This window comes from Bidens hawaiensis, unplaced genomic scaffold (genome assembly GCF_021521415.1).
Source record: "Bidens hawaiensis isolate Kalapana, Puna unplaced genomic scaffold, B.hawaiensis_p1.1 tig00007840_1, whole genome shotgun sequence".
NCBI classification, from domain to species: Eukaryota; Viridiplantae; Streptophyta; class Magnoliopsida; order Asterales; family Asteraceae; genus Bidens; species Bidens hawaiensis.
This window is the reverse complement of record NW_027491543.1, coordinates 306,009-326,057: the sequence shown is the minus strand read 5'-3', so window position 1 is coordinate 326,057 and position 20,049 is coordinate 306,009. Positions and strand designations below refer to the sequence as shown.

The window sequence follows — 20,049 nt, the reverse complement described above, 5'->3', positions numbered from 1 at the left end:
TTGGATACCGGGAGTATTTGGTTTATGGTTTCCATGATTATTCTTAGGGGAAATTGAGAATTGAGAGTGGACAAATTTATAAATTTGTTCATTTTTTTTTCTATATGACCAGTAAAGTCCAACCATTTGCGTACACCAGGTGGTAAAAGACCTCGTCAGCGATCACATACAGCGCTAGTGACTCAGCCCATCACTAATTCCGGGGAAAACCCATCGCTCGAAAGCCTATTGTGGCAAAACCCCTGACTACAACATAACATTTTGTCACGAACAAGACTTGAATCAACAACCTTACATAAAAAAAATCATTATACTACCATTGAACCAATTTACCTTTTGATAATTTTAGTTTTTTCTTCTTCTTAATGACGGTATATTATAAAAGCCTAGTCACCCCAAGTGAACTAATTTGTTAATAAATTACCATCATAAACATTAAATAAATGATTTTTCATTAATAAACAATGATTTTTCATTATTAAAAGCTAAGTTACTTTTACCTTTTTATGTAAAAAAAATAAACCTTTTCTCGTTTTAAGTAAACCATCATATTTGAGTAATCCTTACAAAATTGATCAATTTTACGTATACTTTTAGGAGAAACTTATACATTATAATTTACATACATACTTCTTGTCCAAACGAGAAATCCATTGGTACTACTAAACCAAATAACCTTTTGATAAACCTACGTTACACATATAGTAATAAAAATATAACATAATTTACATGTTGAGACATTTGGGAGTTAATAAAAGTTTACACTATAAAAAATAGTTTCTTATAGACAAGTACTAAAGAGCTTACTTATGGTTTTACCTATCATCTTTTTTTTTTGGGTCTATCATATAATACATCCAAGTCATGTGTGTTACTAATGTCGTATTAGATAACAAATGAAGAACTATAGTCTTGACACTGCACCTAAACATGACACGGACATAACGTAAAATTTATTGGTCTGGGTTTAATATAAACTAATAATTTGGTTCGATCAGTTTCGGGTCAAACGTGAGAACAAGTTTAGCTAAGCGGGTCGTGTTCGTGAACCCGGTAGGCCCACGGGTTGACCCATTAACTCATTAATTTATTTTTTTCTTATTCTTTTATAATAAGTTTTATGTTATATAGCAATTTAACACACTTAATTGAAATCAAATAAGTAAAGGTAAGTTTGTAGTCTAGGCTTTATTAAGTTGACCATCACATAAATAATTGTATGAGCGCTGACATTTAACCAGGTGCATATATACAGGCAACAGATCGAATTAAATTAACTTAGATAATAATTTATAAATATCATCACCATGACGATACAACAAACAGAAAATAGCATCAAAATGTCAACAATTGTTGTACTACATGTATGCAACTACAATTTTAATTGATGTATTAATTCAAATATAAATAATTGTAGTCAAACGGGTTATGTTTGTGTCAATCTATCGAGCTTGTGGGTTGTCGTTGACCTCCTCTTTAGCCATTTTATTCTCTTAAAATGTGTTTGATGTATAAATTAACTTGATTGGTTACTCTATGCCAAAAGTTAAAACTTAAAAGAGAACTTCACATAAGTTTATATAACTAAACTAAATTGTTTTTATAGACATTTACATTTTTGTTGTAAAATTCTAATTTTAAAGTTATACAGAGACAAAAAACCGAGTTAAAAAATGTCATATGAAGCCACACAAATTCATGTTGTGTTCGTTTCATACTAAGTCTTTATCACACTACTTGAAATCGATTAAACTGAGTTAATAATCCTATCAGTAAATTCATGAACTGTTAAACTGAGTTAATAATCCTATCAGTAAATTCATGAACTGTGTGGTCCAATACATATTAAGTTGACCAGGACATAAATAATTGTTTGAACCCTGACATATAATAAACTTCAATAGCAATAGTAATTTCTAAATATATCTTGTAAATTTTATCACCAATAACAGAACATAATAGACCTAGACGACATAATCCCACGTCATTTTAAAAGAGCATCAAATAGGAGTCAGTATCTGTTGTAATAATTGTATTTCTTATCCTGAATATATAGGTAACATGATCATAAAGAACTAAAATAATAATTGATGAACTCTTTCGAATATAGCCTAAAATATTATTACTTTTTCAACCAAAACTGAAACAATGCTTAAATAATAACGTTTACAAATAATCATGTATAATAACAACTTAACGCGTTTTACATTGTATCTCAAGATAAATATATGAAATGTAATTAGTAATTACTAGTCACATATGTTTTTACAATTAAAAGAAAACAATAATTGATCATAAAAAGTCGAACTATAACGAAAAGGGGCAAACTAACACAACAAGATTACGACATAACTGCATGAGCTTGAAATTACACCAATCTAGCCAACTGGCCGTTTTTGAACATGCTTTTAAACCAAAGAAAGCCAAGGTATTTAGTATCTTCCGGAATCCTTTTAGGGTTGGCATCCTTATTCGATAAATATAGATCGTTCTTAGCCATCCAAATACACGAAAAAACCTATCACCAAGATGACAAGATCCCATGAATAGTTTCTTGAAGGCGCTCCGCTCCTCCTTTGGTACTTGTTTATGAATCACAAAGATGTCTTGAGCTAAGAATACAAAACTCGGATCAATTTTGCACCAATTCCTAACAAACCTCAAAACAACCCAAGATACAATAGGTAAAAATGTTGCACTTGTTTGGATCTATCTACACCATTTGAAAATGGACATTGATCATAAGATAATAGCATCAAAAGGGCAGTAGTTTTCCTACTACATGTATACAAATACAACTACAATTTTGTACACTTAACATGAATTATTTTAAAGGTAAATAAGTTTACAAAAAGAAAATATTAATTGATGCACTCTTTTGTATATACATATACCCTAAAATACTATTATTTTTCACACAGCCAACATAAATCAAAACTAAGCAATTACATTGTATCAATGTATCCGCTTGATACAATGTAATTGCTCAGTTTTGATTTATGTACCATTGTGCATTCTTTTAAATACAATGTACCATTGTGCATTCTTTTAAATAGAAACAAAACAATAATTGATGATTGACAAAATTCTAGAACATGGCAACCAATCCAAATATCCAATTCACTTCTTTTACAATATCTTGAAAGATAAAGAAAATCTCAAACATCTGAAAAAAGTAACAATGTACCCAAACAGTGACATAGCAATGGTAAAGTAGAAGATTGATCATTTATCTTCCTTTTGTTACAATTTACAACCCAAAGGAGAATGAAGCATCAGTGACACCATCAATAATAATAATCTTTAACTTTATCTTTTTCAGTAAAAATTACACCTTTTCAGATCAATCCCTCAAACCAAAAAACAAAAGCTTCAAATCCCATTTCTGTCCCCTCAACTTTGAGCAGAAATTCCAAAATCTACACCAATGTACACACCCCTTAATGCACAATGTACAAGTCATTATTACATGTCTTGAAATGGGAATTTCAAAAGAATGATGAGCACTTTGATGCATTGATCCCAGTCTGCAGAAGCAATAAGAACTTTGATCATAAAAGTGTATCCAATAATCATTCAAGATTTAACATGTTTAACAGAAGAATCATTGTCTATTGTACCTGGATCGCGAACACCAAACGCTTTCTAATCATGAGACACGAGTTTGATCGATCATGAACCATAATGCGTGTGTTTTTAATTTTATCATTGGATCCAGTAAAAGGTTCATCCTTGTCATGCTCTTTAGCCAGATTCTTCAAAAATGAAACAAGACATATTATAAGAACAGTGTAACGGAGTAAAAGTTTTTGACACGATATGGATCTAACAAGAAATTTATGGGTCGGGGTTGGTCTAAACAGGTTCAGGTCAAACTTGCAGACACGTTTAGCTATACAAGTCGTGTTTGTGCTTTAAGTTTATAGTTTTGTATCGAAAATCTGTTTGTTACAGATTTATGTAACTTATGCCAAAATCTAAACTACAAAAGAGAATAAAAAACAAGTAATATAGTTCAAACATAATTATTTTATATGTTTGAATATTTTTTTTTGAGTTAGGTATTTTATATGTGTCCACTTTTATGCAAAATCTAAAGTACAAAAGAGGGAAAGAATCAAAGTTTATAGTAAAGCAATTTTTTTTATATATATTTCAATATTTCTTGTTAATATTTCGGTTTAAACAGGTCGGGTTAAATATATCAGTTCACGTCATGTTCCCGACCTATTTAACACCTAAGAATCCTTTTTTTTTTTTTTGAGGTGGGTTAAAAGCCTATGCATACCCTGGTTGAGAATTTGGATATGGGAATCCACCAAAGTTCAGAAGTTGTAACTACAAGAAATCCAAAATGCTTGATTTCCTGAAAAGAACATAAAGAATCTTGAAAAACAATTCAAATAAAGTAATAATCTGTTTAGCAAAAATAAAAAGAATACAAATCTTACAATGCCAAGTGAGCCCTTAATATATGTTAAGATCACCATATCTTCTTGAATATGGTAATAGTTCTTCAACCTCGATTCGTGAAGAACCGTTTGTGGTTTTCTTGATTCTACAACGGTTTATCGATTCAACTTCAGCCAAAAATATGCTGTAAACGGGCCTATGATCCGAAAATCTTGATTCCCCGCGAACATATGACATTTGATGGAGTCCTCTACCATACCACAAGATTCGGTCACACCTTCACACGAGAAATTGGTTGAATATTAGTTCAAAATGTCAAAAATGGTGTTCTTTGTTAAAGTTTTCATTTTTTAAAATATTTACCATGCGGGTGTTCTTCGTTTTTCTTTTGGGTGCATATCATCGCCCGCATATCGATCCGAATTATTTGAATATTTGTACGTTGGAGGGAAATATATCCTCCCCTCACTCCATCCTTTAAACACGCGCCCCCTTCTTTGTTCTATCCGAAGCTGTAATCACATAAACCCGTTTGGTCAAAACCTTGTTTGACCCGAACAAAATTGATATTTAAAAAAAAAAACCTGTTTTGACCCGTTGAGAACTGAACCAAAACTGATAACGTTTTGACCCGAACTCACTTTACTAAACAAATTCACCTTTTTTGTAACCTGTTCTGACCCGTTACTGGCCGACCAGCCCACTCTATCCTATTATTTTAAGTATAATAGAATTTATAATTTTGAATTCATGGGTGAATATGCAGAAAACAAAACTAAGTTTCAAGACTTGCCTGATCTTTTTCCAATAAAGCTCTCCAATTTCGCATCTCGACAAGCGCCTTTGCAGCTCGATACGAGAGGGCGATCCGGTAATTTAAATCTCCAAGCCATATAATTCGACTACACTCACAAAACACAAGAAACATTCAGAAATCTTTAACATAGAAAAACTAACATCCAAACCATCTAATGAACTTTGACATACTCATGCTCGAGGATCGTTTGTGGAGAATTCTCGTCTCCTGTTCGTTGAACCCGTGGAAACCGTGTTTTTCTAAGAATTTCCATAACATCTGAGTTTCGTCTCAACTCATCGCCTTCTTTTTCACCCGAAGTCAAGTGACTACATATGAAGCAAAAGCTCGTTTGATGCAACGACATGCTTATTGAGATCGAACCCTGCACACATTTAACATAAAGATTAATGTTAAATCATTTTAAGTTCATGTTCGGGGTTGAACCATAAACCGGCTACATAACAGATTACGTAATTGACTATTTGACCCGCATCCATTTGGTATAACTTCATATTTTATACAGTAGAAAAACTTATAAAAAGATTGAATAAACTCATAAAGTATTCACCTTATTTCCAAGATAGCCCATCAAGCCTCTACCAACACAAGACACTTTCATATTCCTAACATCATCTCTAAGCTCACTCTTCACCCAAACTGTAAGATAAACCCCAACCATCTGCTTACTCGCAACCAAACAATACATCGAATTCGCACCCGCTTTATCCCTCTCCTCCATCGAAAACGACCCACTAAACGCACCCTGCGAGTAACCACAATAACTTGGGGAATCATCCGGCCCATTATCCTCATCCGAAGACCCCCCACAATAATCACTTTGTCTATTCCCAAACATTGCGAGATCACAAACGCTATATCGGCGTTCAAACTGCGGGTGTGACACCGGCATTTCGTACTCGGTCATCCTCATGCTTCTGGATAATGACTGGAATGATCTGCGGTTGAAGAAGGATGACGATCGTTGGTGTGTTGAGCCTTCGAAGTCCGAGTTTAGCTCGATGACCGGGTCGGGGACGGGTGAGGGGGTTTGATAAGGGGTAGTGGTGGTTCCCGGGATAGTGTTGAGTGTTTTTCGAATTAAGGCTAGCCATTTTTTGGCGGGACCGTTGTCTTCGGTGCCTAACACGTTGCCTGCGTTTAACGGGACGATTTCTTGGAACCTGGTTTGTAAACAAAGAATGAGAAATGTGAGATGAAACGGGTTGGTTTTCGGGTTATTCGGTTTGGAACTTTGTTTGGTAAACCGAACCGAAACCTTATTTCGATTCGGTCTTTTTATGTTACGGTTAAGTTTGGGTTTTGGTAATTAGTTTATAACGAAATAATAAACACATCTAGACAAGATTATTCTTGAAATGATGCGTATTTTTAACCAATAGTATGTTGAGAAACCGAGAGAAAAATAAGTAGAATAGATAATTATTTATCTATACACCATTTTCTTCTTTTTATCTTGTCTTCTAATTTTTTTATAAATAGTATAAATATATACAAGGTTCTCTATATCTACAATATCTCTAAATTTTAAAGAAATATTTAGAGAAAATAAAATTTAAAAATATTATATTTAATTAAACAGAGATTGATATAGAAAATGTTATGCCAAAAATTTTAAAATGTAGCGTTTTTTAGTTAAGTAATTGAAATAGAGATAGAGAACCACCTAAATGCATGTGGCATACATAGTATGTACATGTATTTAGGGAAAATGTTACTATTCTATTTTTAAAAAATAAATCTAAAAAAAGCATCATAAAAATTAGTCAATTTATTAATAAATGTGATAAGAATTAATGTGGTTCAGAAATGAAGGAAAAAATAAAAAATAGTCACCCAAGAACATAAATGTCGGCAGGTGGTGAAGTATGCAACCAATCTTCAAGATTCAGGCCACTTGTCGGCGATTTTCCGGCCACATTCCAGGTAGCTGCAAAGATTCTGTTACAATATTCAAATAATAATCAATCAATTTATTAACAAACATATTAAAAACATATGAACATTAAATAGACCAATTAATTAAACAAACCTGTAATTATGAACATCTGTCACTTGATCCTCATCAAGATCAATCCTACTCCGGCTCCGGCTATTAATATTATTCTTTTTACTTGATCTTTCTGTAAAAAAAAATAAAAAAGTTGAGATTTTTAATATTTTTTTTAATCTTATTTGACTTATAATTATGTAAAATGAATTGGGTTTTTGTTAAATATTATGAAATTGGAGTTTTAGTGTTAAAAAGTTGAGATTTTTAGCATTTTTTCATCTTGAATAAACTTATGATTATGTAAAAAAAATGGGTTTTTTAAATATAATGAAATAGGACCTGTTCTTTTATTTTTCTTGATATTGCAATCTTCTCTCTCATTATTGTAATTGTTGATCCAATCTTCATCTCCATCTGCATATTTGGAACCCAATTAGATAAATTTCATAAAATGTGTTTTATAATCATAAATTAAAGAAATTTCGGTTTTAATAAAAAAAAATTATAATTTGAAGAAGAAAACAAAGAACAGATCTTGAACTGCAAAGAGAAAATGTGGATAAAATCCATTTAAATTCCAAATAAAATATGAACTGAAACATTCAGTCATTTATGCAGAAATAAAGCAAAATTTGCAGGTCAATTACTGTTCCCTGTATATAAACACAAAACACTAAAATATATAAAAAAATAAAAATACATTACCTCTAGAACTAAAATCATCAGCATGAAAATCTTCAGCTTTGCTCTTTACACTAAACCATCTCTTGAGTGTTTTAGGCCAAGAAACCTTTAATCCAGTAATCATATTAGTAACCAAATAATCATTTTTTTAATCAAATGTCAAAAAAAAAAAAAAACTAACCTTGGTTTTCTTGCAGTTATCATCTCTCATTGTGTCAAAACTTCATAAAGATTATAAGATAAAATAATTTAAGATGAAGAAAAATGAGGGGATTAATGCTGCATTTGGAATTTAAGCAAGATTAAAAATTGTATTTTGATAAAAATAAAAGTAAAGAGAGTGTTATTGTTGTGTTGGATCTCAAGATATAAAGAGGAGAAGAAAGTGGCAGTTTCTTGGCATTTTGGTTACAATATTTGCAAACAAAGAGTCAAATCCCCAGTTGGGTGTTTGTTTGTTGTTTCTGTAGGAGTCTATTCCTATATTTACACCTATTTGTTGTGTACAAAAGAAACACTAGAAAAATATTAATATTAATAATAATAAAAGTGAAAAAAATATATATCAAGAAAATGCAAAGAGGGTTTTCTTGTTTTTCTTCTCTGCAAAAAACCTCGTTCTGGGTACATCAAAGTATGGAAGTTAAAGAGAATAAAGAGAAGAGGGGGGGGGGGGGGGGGGGGGTTATGGGGTGTGGTGGGACCCATCTCTCCTATTTCCTCATCAACCAACAGAGGTTTTTGAGTGTTTACCCCAAATTTTTAGGCAGACCCATAATGAATATTAATGAGATGGATTATGATTATGAAAATATTAGTTGGTTACAAACCATATAGTTACTGATTTAGGATAACTTGCAGTTGTTTCTATAAATGATGCTGTATTTATACCATTTATGCTACATTCCTAGTTTGGTTGTTTGGCTTAAAATCATTACTAAAACTAGGTGCTTTACAAATATGGTTGTTTGGTTTTAAGTTACTAAAATTGTCGCGCTTTTGAAAATTGATCGGTTTATGTCGTTTTAGCCAAACAACGAGTAACGTGTTGATGAGATGAGACCGAGCGGGTTTTTTTATGTAAGTGTTTATAAAAGTTGAATGATTTTAGTAATAGTTTGAAAATCTTTTGACCATGTTATAAATGAAATGAAAGTGGGTTAGTAGTATTTCAATCTTTGACCAACTTGGTCAAACCTTTGATGAACCTTGGGTTTTTACATTGCTTTCAAGATTTTTCTGTTATTACATGTTCTAAATAAATGATGATGAATTTATATTACTTTTGAATATTGATTATTTAAGTCATTTTGACCAAACAACATGTAAGATAAACTATATGGTTTTTATAAGAGATTTCATAACGGTATGGTCTTAAAAGTTTGTTAGTGGTTCAATCTTTGACCAACTTGGTAAAGCTTTTGATGATCTTGGGTTTTACATTTCATTTCAAGATTTGTCTTTTGCAATGGTGGGTCTATTTACACGTTGCATAGAATATGAATCTAAGGAATATTTGTGCACAATTAAAGATGAGTCAAGTAGATTTTCATTGGGGTTCGAGCACTACATGTCTTTATAGGGTTCAATCGGCATGAATGTGATTATATAATGTGTTTGTTTTGGGGGTTTGGGAGATTTTGTGGAGTGTTTTTAGGATCTTAGCTTTTGTAGGTTAGGATAGTTGTTTACAATCTCCTTAAAGTCTCTCTTTTGTATGTAAGCAATCCAACAATATGTTCTTTACATTGATCAAGAAATTTGTCTTTGTAGATACAAAATGCATAAGCGGTCCCGACCACATTTTATAATCGATTCACTTTAACCCTAGGGCCTAGAAAAGAGAGTACCAAGAGTCGTTAATCAAGCGAGTAATAAGTTGTATATTGATATAAAATGTTATGAACTTAACATTTGTAACCTTAAAACAGACTTATGATCTATGCACTCTACATTCTCTTACGAACATGGCCATGATCGACGTAGGTTACCATGTAAATAAACGATTTGAGTTGTAAAATCAACTTTTTAGGTTGTAAAATTAACTTTTCGAGTTGTGGCATGTGAATCTTTGTAATTGGTTATGAGATTCAATCTTTCTACTCCTATGTCGTTTATGTAAGTCTTTCAGTTTAAGTCAAAATGTGTTTATTACTAGGTTTTGGAGTTTTCGTGGAGTGTTATTAGGACCTTAGCTTTTGTAGGTTAGGATGATTGTTAACAATGTGTTCTTTACCATAGATCAAGAAATTTGTCTTTCTAGAAACAAAATGCATAAGCGGTCCCGACCTCACTTTATAATCAATTCACTTTAACCCTATAAAATAATGCATCAAGAGTCATAATATTCTTATAGGCTAACCCTAGATAAGTTATGTAATTCAACATTTGTAAGATGTTATGTAACTCAACATTTGTAACCTTAAATCATAATTATTATCTACGAGCCACAAATTCTCTTATCGATCGAGCCATGATCTACACAGGATGCCATGCAAATCAACTTTCCGAGTTGTCACCTATGAATCTTTGTAATTGGTTGAGTTATGAGATACAACATTCCTACTCCTAAACCGTAGTTGACCCTGATTTATATAACTCTTTCAAGTTTAAATCGTGATATGTAACTGGCCAAGACAATCAACTTTCTTTAATACCAAACCAGAGTTCGACCCTCGAATCTATGCAACCTCCTAGAGTTTCGAGTCTTGGCCTCTAATACTTGTTTTATTAGTATTAATCATAGTTTAGCCAGGTTAAGAACAAAGTTAAAACTTGGACTAATCCAAGTAGTAACACATGGTTTTGGGGAACTTCTAATTATTCTAAAATCACATGGTGCATGTGTGAGACTGTGCTTGGTCCTTAACCAAGGAACTCAAATGAAAAAAATATTACATGCTACTGTTTAATGAATAATATTTTAATATTAGGGACTAAACTCAATTAAATTAACACTTATAGCCCCCCTAAACTTTTACAAAAAGGTTTGGAACAAACACAGCGCATGTAGGTAGCCCACTACTGCCCCTACACCCTCCCCTATGGAACCTTCATCCAGCATAACAAACCAGTTGGTCTCTTTTTAGGTTGTCTAAAAAGAAATATCAACAATTTTATTTGAAAAAAAGTATTATATAAATATTGGATTCAAAGGTGTTTGTGCTTACATATGGTACAGATTTGAGATTTGTATATTAAAATATGAAGTTGTACCAGTGTTTTATATGTATTATTTTTTTACAATGGCAACTCTAGAAAATGAGACTCGTATCCTACTAACAAATAGGATTAGTGTTTATATGTTTGACATTATGTTTTCTTGGTTTCAAAATATTCCAATTTCAGAATGCAAATAACAGTAATTAAACATTATTTTTAGTTTAGTCCAAGTTAATTATCTATTATTGATTATCAAACATTATGTTAATCACTTGACAATAATGTCCCAAACCCCTCTTAATAAATAAATTTATTATAAGTATGCTCAAATCTTTTCATAAAATGGAAAAAAAAGCTATTATAAAAATATGTTTTTATATAACTCATTTGAAATTGAAATTACTGATTTAAGATGATTATTAGTGAACAAGAAACTTGAAATTTTATAAAAACTAGCTAGTTGCACGCGCGATGCAGCGGTGTATGTACAAACGCAACCGGTGTTATTACGTTTGTAACCTCGCAACGGTACGTTCGTAACCCGACGGTGGTATGCATTTAACGTGGCATCGGGCGTGTAACCGGTGCCAGTAAGCGCGCCACATAATGCCTATATGCGAGCAACCCGATATGTATAAATAGTGTCATCCATGTAACTGATGCTTGAACATGCATAACAGGTGGCGATAAGCAAGAAGTAAGATGAAATGCACAATAGTTTCAAATAAACTACTTTTAATCCAATCCTTTTTTACGTACCCGTTTCGACCTGAAAACGTTTTAACCCGAAGCTCGTTTTGACATGAACCCTTTCGATCTAAACCCATCCCGACATGAACTAAATTAACCCTTTTTGTATTATCCCGTTCAACACCATTAGTCGAACATGTCCGACCCATTGCCGGTAATAACTGGTAAACATGTAATATGTTAGTTTTTTTTAAATTAATTAACTATAGCAATACCATACTCAAATTAAAGATAATAAAATGCTCGCTTTTATAGTGTAAATTTTTAGAAAAAATATTAACGTGTGAAAAGGTTGCGGCCATTTAAATGTCATGGGGTAGTTGGTTAATAATTATGGGGGAAATATGTAACTATTTACTATATTAACACAACATGATTAAAGTTGAAAGACCATTATTGTATATTATTTTTGGATATGCAAAGACTATTTTACCCCTAAATTTTTAAAATTGTATTTATTGTTACTTGTATAATTTGCAACAAGAGTGGTACCTTTTAAAATTTAAGAGGTCCCTCACTCCTATATTATATATAGTATAAATATGTTGTTCTTACATACCACGTGATATAATAAGTTTGAACTTTGAGACCAATTAAGAAATAGTATTTCTGTTAAGTAGTTTGTTTTAAGTAAAAGTTATCAAATAATAACAGAACTTCACGTACAAATGTTTCACTCAAGTCATATGGGTTACTTAAGTGTTATATTGTTGGTTAAATTAAATGTTATAAACTCACAATAATTTATATCAATATATTTATGTAAAGCATGTTCATTTAGATTGAACTTAAAACAGCAATAAATAATAGCTAAGATTTATGATGTTTTGTGTAGTTCACGTACATTTGATACAATAATGAATTGTTATAAAGCTTTAAATGACATAAGTTAGACATTGGTAAAGTTTTTATACTATCGCATGCACCTTCCTTTGTTATTTTGATAATATATTGCAACGTATAGTTGATGTGGATATGAATGACGATAACAAAAGCCTCACGGGCAAAAATTTAGTTTTCAATGATGACGATGATAGTTGTATATTTAATTTGTATGTAAAGTATCAAAAGAGTACAATTCCTATAATCAAATAACTAGTAACTTACCACTGTTGAGTAGTACTTATCTATTTGTAGTTAGTTATTGCTAATCTCATTAACCACTGTTGAATGAATTTGCCATTCGGTATCAACTTAGTACTTACCACTTACAATCACTTTATATTGAAAATCATTTTCATGTAAATAAGCTCCTTAGACCTCCATAGTCTACGGGCTTTATCCCTTAAACTCTAGGTTTCATGATGCTCGAAATCATAATAATTTTGAAAGAGTATTTACCACAAACCTCATAACACAACGAAATATATTTAATTTCTTATTTGATCTTAGGTAATTCCAATCATATAAAAATTACATTAATGATACTAAAATCACAAACAACAATAATTATAGAGAATGAAGAATTAAAAGAAAGTGAAGTAGATAAGTCAAGCCTCAAAACTAAATTATAAATCTTTATTTAAGGTAAATTCTAAAGTATAATTTGTTGACTGAGAATGCAAAAAAGGAATGTTGCACCACCTTGGCTTATTTTCCGCCAAAGGACCAAGCCCGTGTAGCATGGTGTGAAAATATGACACGCTGACCCTATTGCATTATCAGAGAGTACACACGCTTGTGAATAGACTTGAACATTCCTTTGGCTTATGACCATTCGAGTGGAATTCGCTCTACTTCTGCTATTCATCCAAAAATGTTGCAATTTACTGATATCCATTTGCACCATTCCATTACAAATAAACTACTAGTGTCAACCTCCAATGCACCTGGATTTGTCTCCCATCCACATTCAAGAATCCATGTCACTTGATGCCTTGAATGTGTTAAGAAGACTGCGGCAACGACGTAAATCATGGGTCTCTGGATTTGACCAAGGGGGTCTCTTCTAGAGTTCCATCTCCAAGTCCATGACAACACCTAGCTTTCAACTAAGAACAAATCACCAATCGACACATCTTTGTCTCTAAAAACAACCACAAAATGGTTTGCCGTATTTTTTATTTGAGGGCATGGTAAAACGGTTTGCCGTATTTTTTTTCATCTTGTTTTGATTTTGTTAATTTTGCTTTTGCATTCCTTTTTTATATCATGATATCGACACATGTGTTCTTCATATTGATGATAATTCATATAAGTTATTTATATAATATAGACGACATTTTATTAAACGATTTTGGGAACAAAATTTAGGCTAGAAAAATACAAAAAAGTGGGGTCAAAAAGGGATTTTATTGAACAGTGTGAAATGACACACAGAAAAATAGGAGAGAATCTCAATTACATCGACATGAGATGCCACCAAGTCACTTTCATCTGCTGTTTAAATTCTTTTTAAAAGAAATATGAATATTAACATGTTACTATAAGGTATTGAATATTTATTATTGTATTTATTGAAAATTGAATATAACTTATATTAGTTATATACATCTTCATTCATTTCTTTTGAACAAAGACATGGTGATCTTTTTTATTATTTCAAAATATTGAACAAGTTAAAGGACTGTTTGTTTACATCTGATTCATTCAAACTTCAGACTGTTTGGTTCCAATCAGAAAAACATTTGAATGGCTAAAATTAGGTCTGAATCATTCAGACTTATTGTTGTTGCTGAATGAGACAGATACTCATTCATATCTGAATGAACCAAACAGCCCCTAAGTAATTATAAAATAAGCGTTTTAATGCAATAAGTTATTTATATTTTCCATAAACTAAAAAAATTATAATATTTTTTCATGAAACTAAACTAATACGTTAGTATGATGTTTATAAAAGTTGTTTCTTTAATTAATCATTATATATAAACCATTAATTATAATATAAATACTTATTTTCTTTTTATAATGTAAACCAAAACAATAGTTATATAAAAGATTTTATATCAAATTGGGAGCTCATACATTGCATTATTTTAACTTCTATACGTGAAGAGAGGGTGGAAACTGTCGACCATTTGTTTGTCTCGTGTAATCTTGATAAAATTTTGTGTTTATGGAAGACGAGGAAAGACGTGGAAATGACAAAATTGCTCAACTTGCTAACATTGTGGTGGATGTTAAAGCTAAATTGTGATCGTTTGGTCGGTTTTGATGGCATGGTCTTAATAAAATTTTGTTGATCGTTTAAAAAGAAAAACTAAATTGTAATTTAAATAAAAGGTTGTATAATGATTTAATTTATCTTTATACAATCCCAAGAAGATCATCTCTATCTATCAAACACTCACTTACAATCTTATGTTTATGATTTACTTGTAGAGATACCCACATGTTTAATGTTTAATCTATCTCATATTATGCATATATCCTTACTTTGTCAGAGTGGCCTCTACACTTCTAACAGTTTGTAGATGATACAAGTTACAAGCGTATTATCACCTCATAGCAGGGAACAGTGACCCAACATTCAAATCAAGACAATTTCGTACTAGAAGAGGTCTCTCTCCATATCACTATGTACGCATAAAAGTATTTATAGCAATACACACAAATTATACTCATGTATATATCATGTATGGATTGTGTTAAATGAAGGGTCCACTAAATGATTATTTTACTGTTTTGAATAATTAAATTTGCTAAATGTAGTGTATTAAATTCTTTTTAATAACAAGTAAATTCAATGACATAAATTTAAATACTTTTTTTTAACATATAATACCTTTTGTTGATATTTAAAAAGGTGTAAGAATGCAATAAATATTAAATATCTAAATTATATTTTAAATCAAAACTGAAAACGTAAGTAAATTTAAATAAAGTGAATTGGTTTTACCCAGCCTTCAAAATAACCTAGTATTTATATAATTTTTTTTTCTAAAACACACACTACAAAAACTTCGCATTCTTAAATAATGCCTTTTTTTTATTTAAATTTATACAATTGCATTTCGATACAAGACTACGAGTAGTCATGAAGGGTCGTCGTTTGTCATCACCATTTTGGTGTGGTGGTAATGAAGGTATTCATAGAGTTTCCTCAATAAAGAGATCATGAGTTCGAGTCTTGAAATGAAGAATTTTGATAGTACTCCTTACAAGACTAGAAGTATTGGTTGTTTAAAAAAAGTTATGAAGGGTGGTATTTTGGGTCTTCGAGGAACGTTGTGGCTAAAAGACGAGTGACAATATTAATGGTTTAATAGAGAACCGTAAATAATACGAAAACTTGATAAAAATCTAAAACTTCATTTCTATTTGTATTTAAGTTTCTATCAAACAACACAATACATCATGATTGTGCAACTCTTGAAAAGAACCAATTAGGCTTTGTGTAGTGGGCGAAATGTGAAAGGCGATTTGGGGGGGGGGGGGGGTGAACCGCCCCACCGGGCGATTTTAGGGCGATAAGGGGCGGGGGCGGGAGGGTTTTGTCGCCTGGAAGAAGGAAAAAAATATTATTATTATATTATTATTTGTAGCCCCTACACCATTACACCCAAAAACAAATTCTCACTCCTTGCTGACTGGGCGCCACATGACGCAAAACGCCTCAATTTGTAGCTCTTCCGCTATACATAGCCTCATAGTAGGGTAAGTAAGAGTGTGTGAAGGGTAAAAGTCTTGATGTACCATTAAATTGACAATTATTACGGAAGACTTGGTCTTCTACTCGTACAAGCCTCTTTATTTTCAAGCAAACATGAATTGTTATTAAGCTTATTTACGATTTTCTTTTTGTATACACTTTTACTCAAGATATATTGATTTTGAATACAATTTTATAAAAGCAATTACTTACATACCATGAATATATAAATATTAGTCAATAACAATATACTTGACGAATTACCCTTATAAAACCGATTAGGGCATATAATCCGTATTTCAGTATCGTATTTGCAATATCATGGTTGGGAATTGTACGAAAACGCGCATGAAGGTAAATTTACACCGTGTAGAAAATTTTTGGACGAAAACCGATAAATTTACATTATTAAGAAAAAAAACATGCGGTGGGCGGGGTGGGAACCCTCGGGGTCTAAAGGAAGCTTCGCCAATGGCTGGGATAGTCTCCACAATGCTATTTTTCCACATACGAAAATTATATATGTAATATTATCTTCCTCAACTCTCTTATTTTGGCATGTTTAGATGTAGGTTTTGTTTTTATACGTAGAATAGACATGTCATTATAAGAAGGTACAACAATTTATAACACATTGTAGACATGTATTCAAAAAGTTTTTGAAGTATAGTTTCTAAACCATAAAGTTATTTCACAAGCTATACATACTACTTTAGTCATCATGCAAGGGTGTTACATATACAAAGTATTCTCTCTCTCACATGAGTGTAAGAGGTATGCGTTGATTACATACTCAAAACTAGTACCCAACTTTAACCCAAAACTACACGAGACCCAACTTTCGCCTATAACGCGTTTTATTAAGCACCTCACACACTCCTTTCTAAACCGAAAACACAACAATATTATTACAACATCCAAGTCTCCAACATACCGTACATTGTAGCATACAAAGTAACAAAACATTTTGGTTGTTGTACACCTTTGACCAAGTACAATGTTTGTAAATGACCTATAGGCTTTTCTTTATTTTCCCTTTAGTAGAGTTGGAACGTGTCTCAAAACTCTCCCATAACTAGGTAACATTTATAAAAAAAATATATTTATGAAAGCCATGCTTGTAAAGATGGGACCCACGTACTGAAGAACTATAAAACACTGTAATGAAACCATTCTTTGCACACAAACTAATACATCTGCACAAGGTACAAAGAGTTGGAGTACTGAAGAGGTAGGTCCCAGCAGGGCTCAGTTGGTCCCGCATGACTCACCTTGAACAGGGATGTCTGCGCAAAGACCATCTACTCCCGCAGGACCCACCATGCTCAGAGAAGCCTACGCGCAGTATGCAAGCTGCATACGCAGGGAAAAGCCTCCCAATGGTAAAGTAACCCGCCTGTTCCCGCAGTTGCGGATACAAGCCATCAGGGAAGGCTACCCGCACAGCATAGCTACACGCATAAGGCTTAACACTTACAAATATTCAGTGTCACCTGAAAGAATGAGCAAAGGCGGGAGGGGGAAAACTCCCGCCAAAATGGGCCAGTCCGTATGATGGAGGATCTTTTGCGTGATACCTGACGAGGTAAAGACAAAAGATCTGACCAAGAATGCGACAGCTCACTGACAGCAGCGTGGCAGACAGCACGCCACAGCACTGTGACCAATAGCCGCCGCCTGCCCACCAACTCCTGCCAGACCACGTGCCTAGCCTGCAGTTGGTAGAAGACAAAGAGTGCACGGCACGCCTGCTCTGTGTCAGCCGCTACCTATCCACCACTCACAGGTAGGGCACGTGCATAGGTTACAGTTGGTAGCGTGTTGGGCCGGCTAAACTCCTTGGAAACCCACCTTCGGCTATAAAAGACAGTAAATGGTATTAGCATTTCATCATCTACTATCTCGTATAACTTACTTGATAACTGCTCTAATAGTATTCATATACTTTTATATTCAAAGAGCAATATAGACTGATTCTCACGCCGGAGGGTGGTCACAAGGAGGAACCCCCCCCTTCTCAGTGACGAGCTTACGGTGTCTGTTTTGCAGGTTCCCTGAAGTACAACTTACTCTGCTGGACCTAACCTTCGTGGGAAACATTACTTAGCCCCCAGATTACCTATAATCTGCCCGGGGTCACTTAGTGTTTCTTCATTGGCGCCATCCGTGCATAAAGCTAGAACTACATCTTTCTCCAGTTTCTCAAAACTTCCAAGATGACTAGAGAAATTCCGGTAACCACAACCCCAGCCACTGGGGTAAACACCGGCAACACAATGTTTACAAACACTACCCCAGCCACCCAAGCTGGGGCAAGTGAAGTACATTTTACGAACACTACCCCAGTCACTCATGTAGGGGCAAGTGGAGTAAATATTCCACTGGGATTCACTGATGCCCAGCTGGAAAAACGAACTCGAGCCCCTCGCCAAACACTTGATCAAGTGAAGGCATGGGCCGAGGCACGTCAAAGAGAATTTCAGGCTGAATTGGACGAACGCTTGCGTTCAGTCCAACAAGCTGAGGAATTCGGTAGTACTCGCCAGCACCTCAACATGAGTAGTGAGTACGAGTACTCAGACGCCGAGAGGGAAGAATCCGACACCGACGCGAACCCTCGCCATAGGGCGAAAGGGAAGCGTAAGGAAACGGATCCCCAGCCAAAAAGGAATTTTGGGGAAGCATTCCAACCAGTCACGGAAAAAAGCTCGCGTGACTTCTCCAAGGCCTTTAGACCTACTGCCACAAACGCAGGAAGGTCAAAATTTGCAAGGGACATTGCAGAAGCAATCGCCCCGAGGAGTGCCAAACAAATGTCCAATATTGGCACATACGATGGTATATCCGACCCAGATGACCATCTGAACAGGTTCATTGCGGGGGCAACCGTCAGTAACTGGACGGAACCCACGTGGTGCTACATGTTCCAGATGACTCTGGTAGGAGCAGCCAGAGCATGGTTCGACCGTTTACCGGTCCACCACATCTATGACTGGGCAGACTTCCAGAACAAGTTCAGTCAACAGTTTAGTCAACAGAGGAAGCACACTGAGGAGCAGTGGACGATCCTCAACTGTGTGAGAGAAGAGGATGAATCCTTACTGGACTTCATCACCCGCTTCAACTCCAAGAAGCTGAGTCTGGGTAACATCAGCGAAGACCTCGTTCGCGCCGCTTTCATTCAGGGCGCTGAGTACCCAGAACTTATCCGCACTCTGACGGGTAAAGACGGCATGCCATCCACATGGGATGCCATAATGACGGCAGCCAAGCGCTTCGCCGAAACGGAGAAACAGCTGGGAAGAGATCTCCCCCAGAATACAAACCTCTACACACAGAGGACAAGGGAGAACAATGTGAGAACCGCCCGGCTAAACAAAAAAAGGCGGCAAGGTATTTGGCAGTCAAGGATAAACTTTGACACCCCCTCAAGCTCTCGCCCTCTGGTTGGCGGAAGGGACAACACGCACCCTTCGAACCGGAAAAACCGTTGGACGCCACTCACCAAGAGCGTCACGGAGATATTCGCCACGGAAAAACTGCCATGGCCAAAAGCCCCAGCGATCCGACAGAAACCCAATGCGGATCAAAGCAAGTCTTGTGACTTCCATGGGACAAAGGGCCATAGCACTGAGG

The 20,049-nt window shown here is 34.1% G+C and overlaps 2 protein-coding genes across 2 annotated transcripts in view; both read right to left on the bottom strand.

Annotated features, from left to right (window-relative positions):
• The window catches only part of LOC143636254 (non-specific lipid transfer protein GPI-anchored 15-like), a 113,287-nt gene that overhangs the window by 39,742 nt on the left and 53,496 nt on the right, over nt 1-20,049 (bottom strand). The window lies entirely within an intron of this gene.
• Nucleotides 3,352-8,199, bottom strand: LOC143636250 (type I inositol polyphosphate 5-phosphatase 4-like). The gene is made up of 13 exons (XM_077103896.1): nt 8,089-8,199; nt 7,929-8,013; nt 7,563-7,637; nt 7,263-7,353; nt 7,067-7,171; nt 5,781-6,393; nt 5,401-5,594; nt 5,207-5,315; nt 4,777-4,925; nt 4,452-4,690; nt 4,289-4,366; nt 3,621-3,755; nt 3,352-3,527 (listed from the first exon to the last, which is right to left on the bottom strand). Exons 1-10 carry the CDS (start codon nt 8,116-8,118, stop codon nt 4,468-4,470), a joined length of 1,674 nt encoding a protein of 557 aa, XP_076960011.1. The 5' UTR covers nt 8,119-8,199; the 3' UTR covers nt 3,352-3,527; nt 3,621-3,755; nt 4,289-4,366; nt 4,452-4,467.

What these genes read in the sequence shown, in the direction of transcription:
- LOC143636250 (XM_077103896.1), bottom strand. Translation starts at nt 8,118, where the DNA reads ATGAGAGATGATAACTGCAAGAAAACCAAG. An exon ending in ACAGATGTTCATAATTACAG is followed by an intron (nt 7,172 to 7,262) that starts GTTTGTTTAATT and finishes ATATTGTAACAG; the next exon opens with AATCTTTGCAGCTACCTGGA. An exon ending in TGGGCTATCTTGGAAATAAG is followed by an intron (nt 5,595 to 5,780) that starts GTGAATACTTTA and finishes AAATGTGTGCAG; the next exon opens with GGTTCGATCTCAATAAGCAT.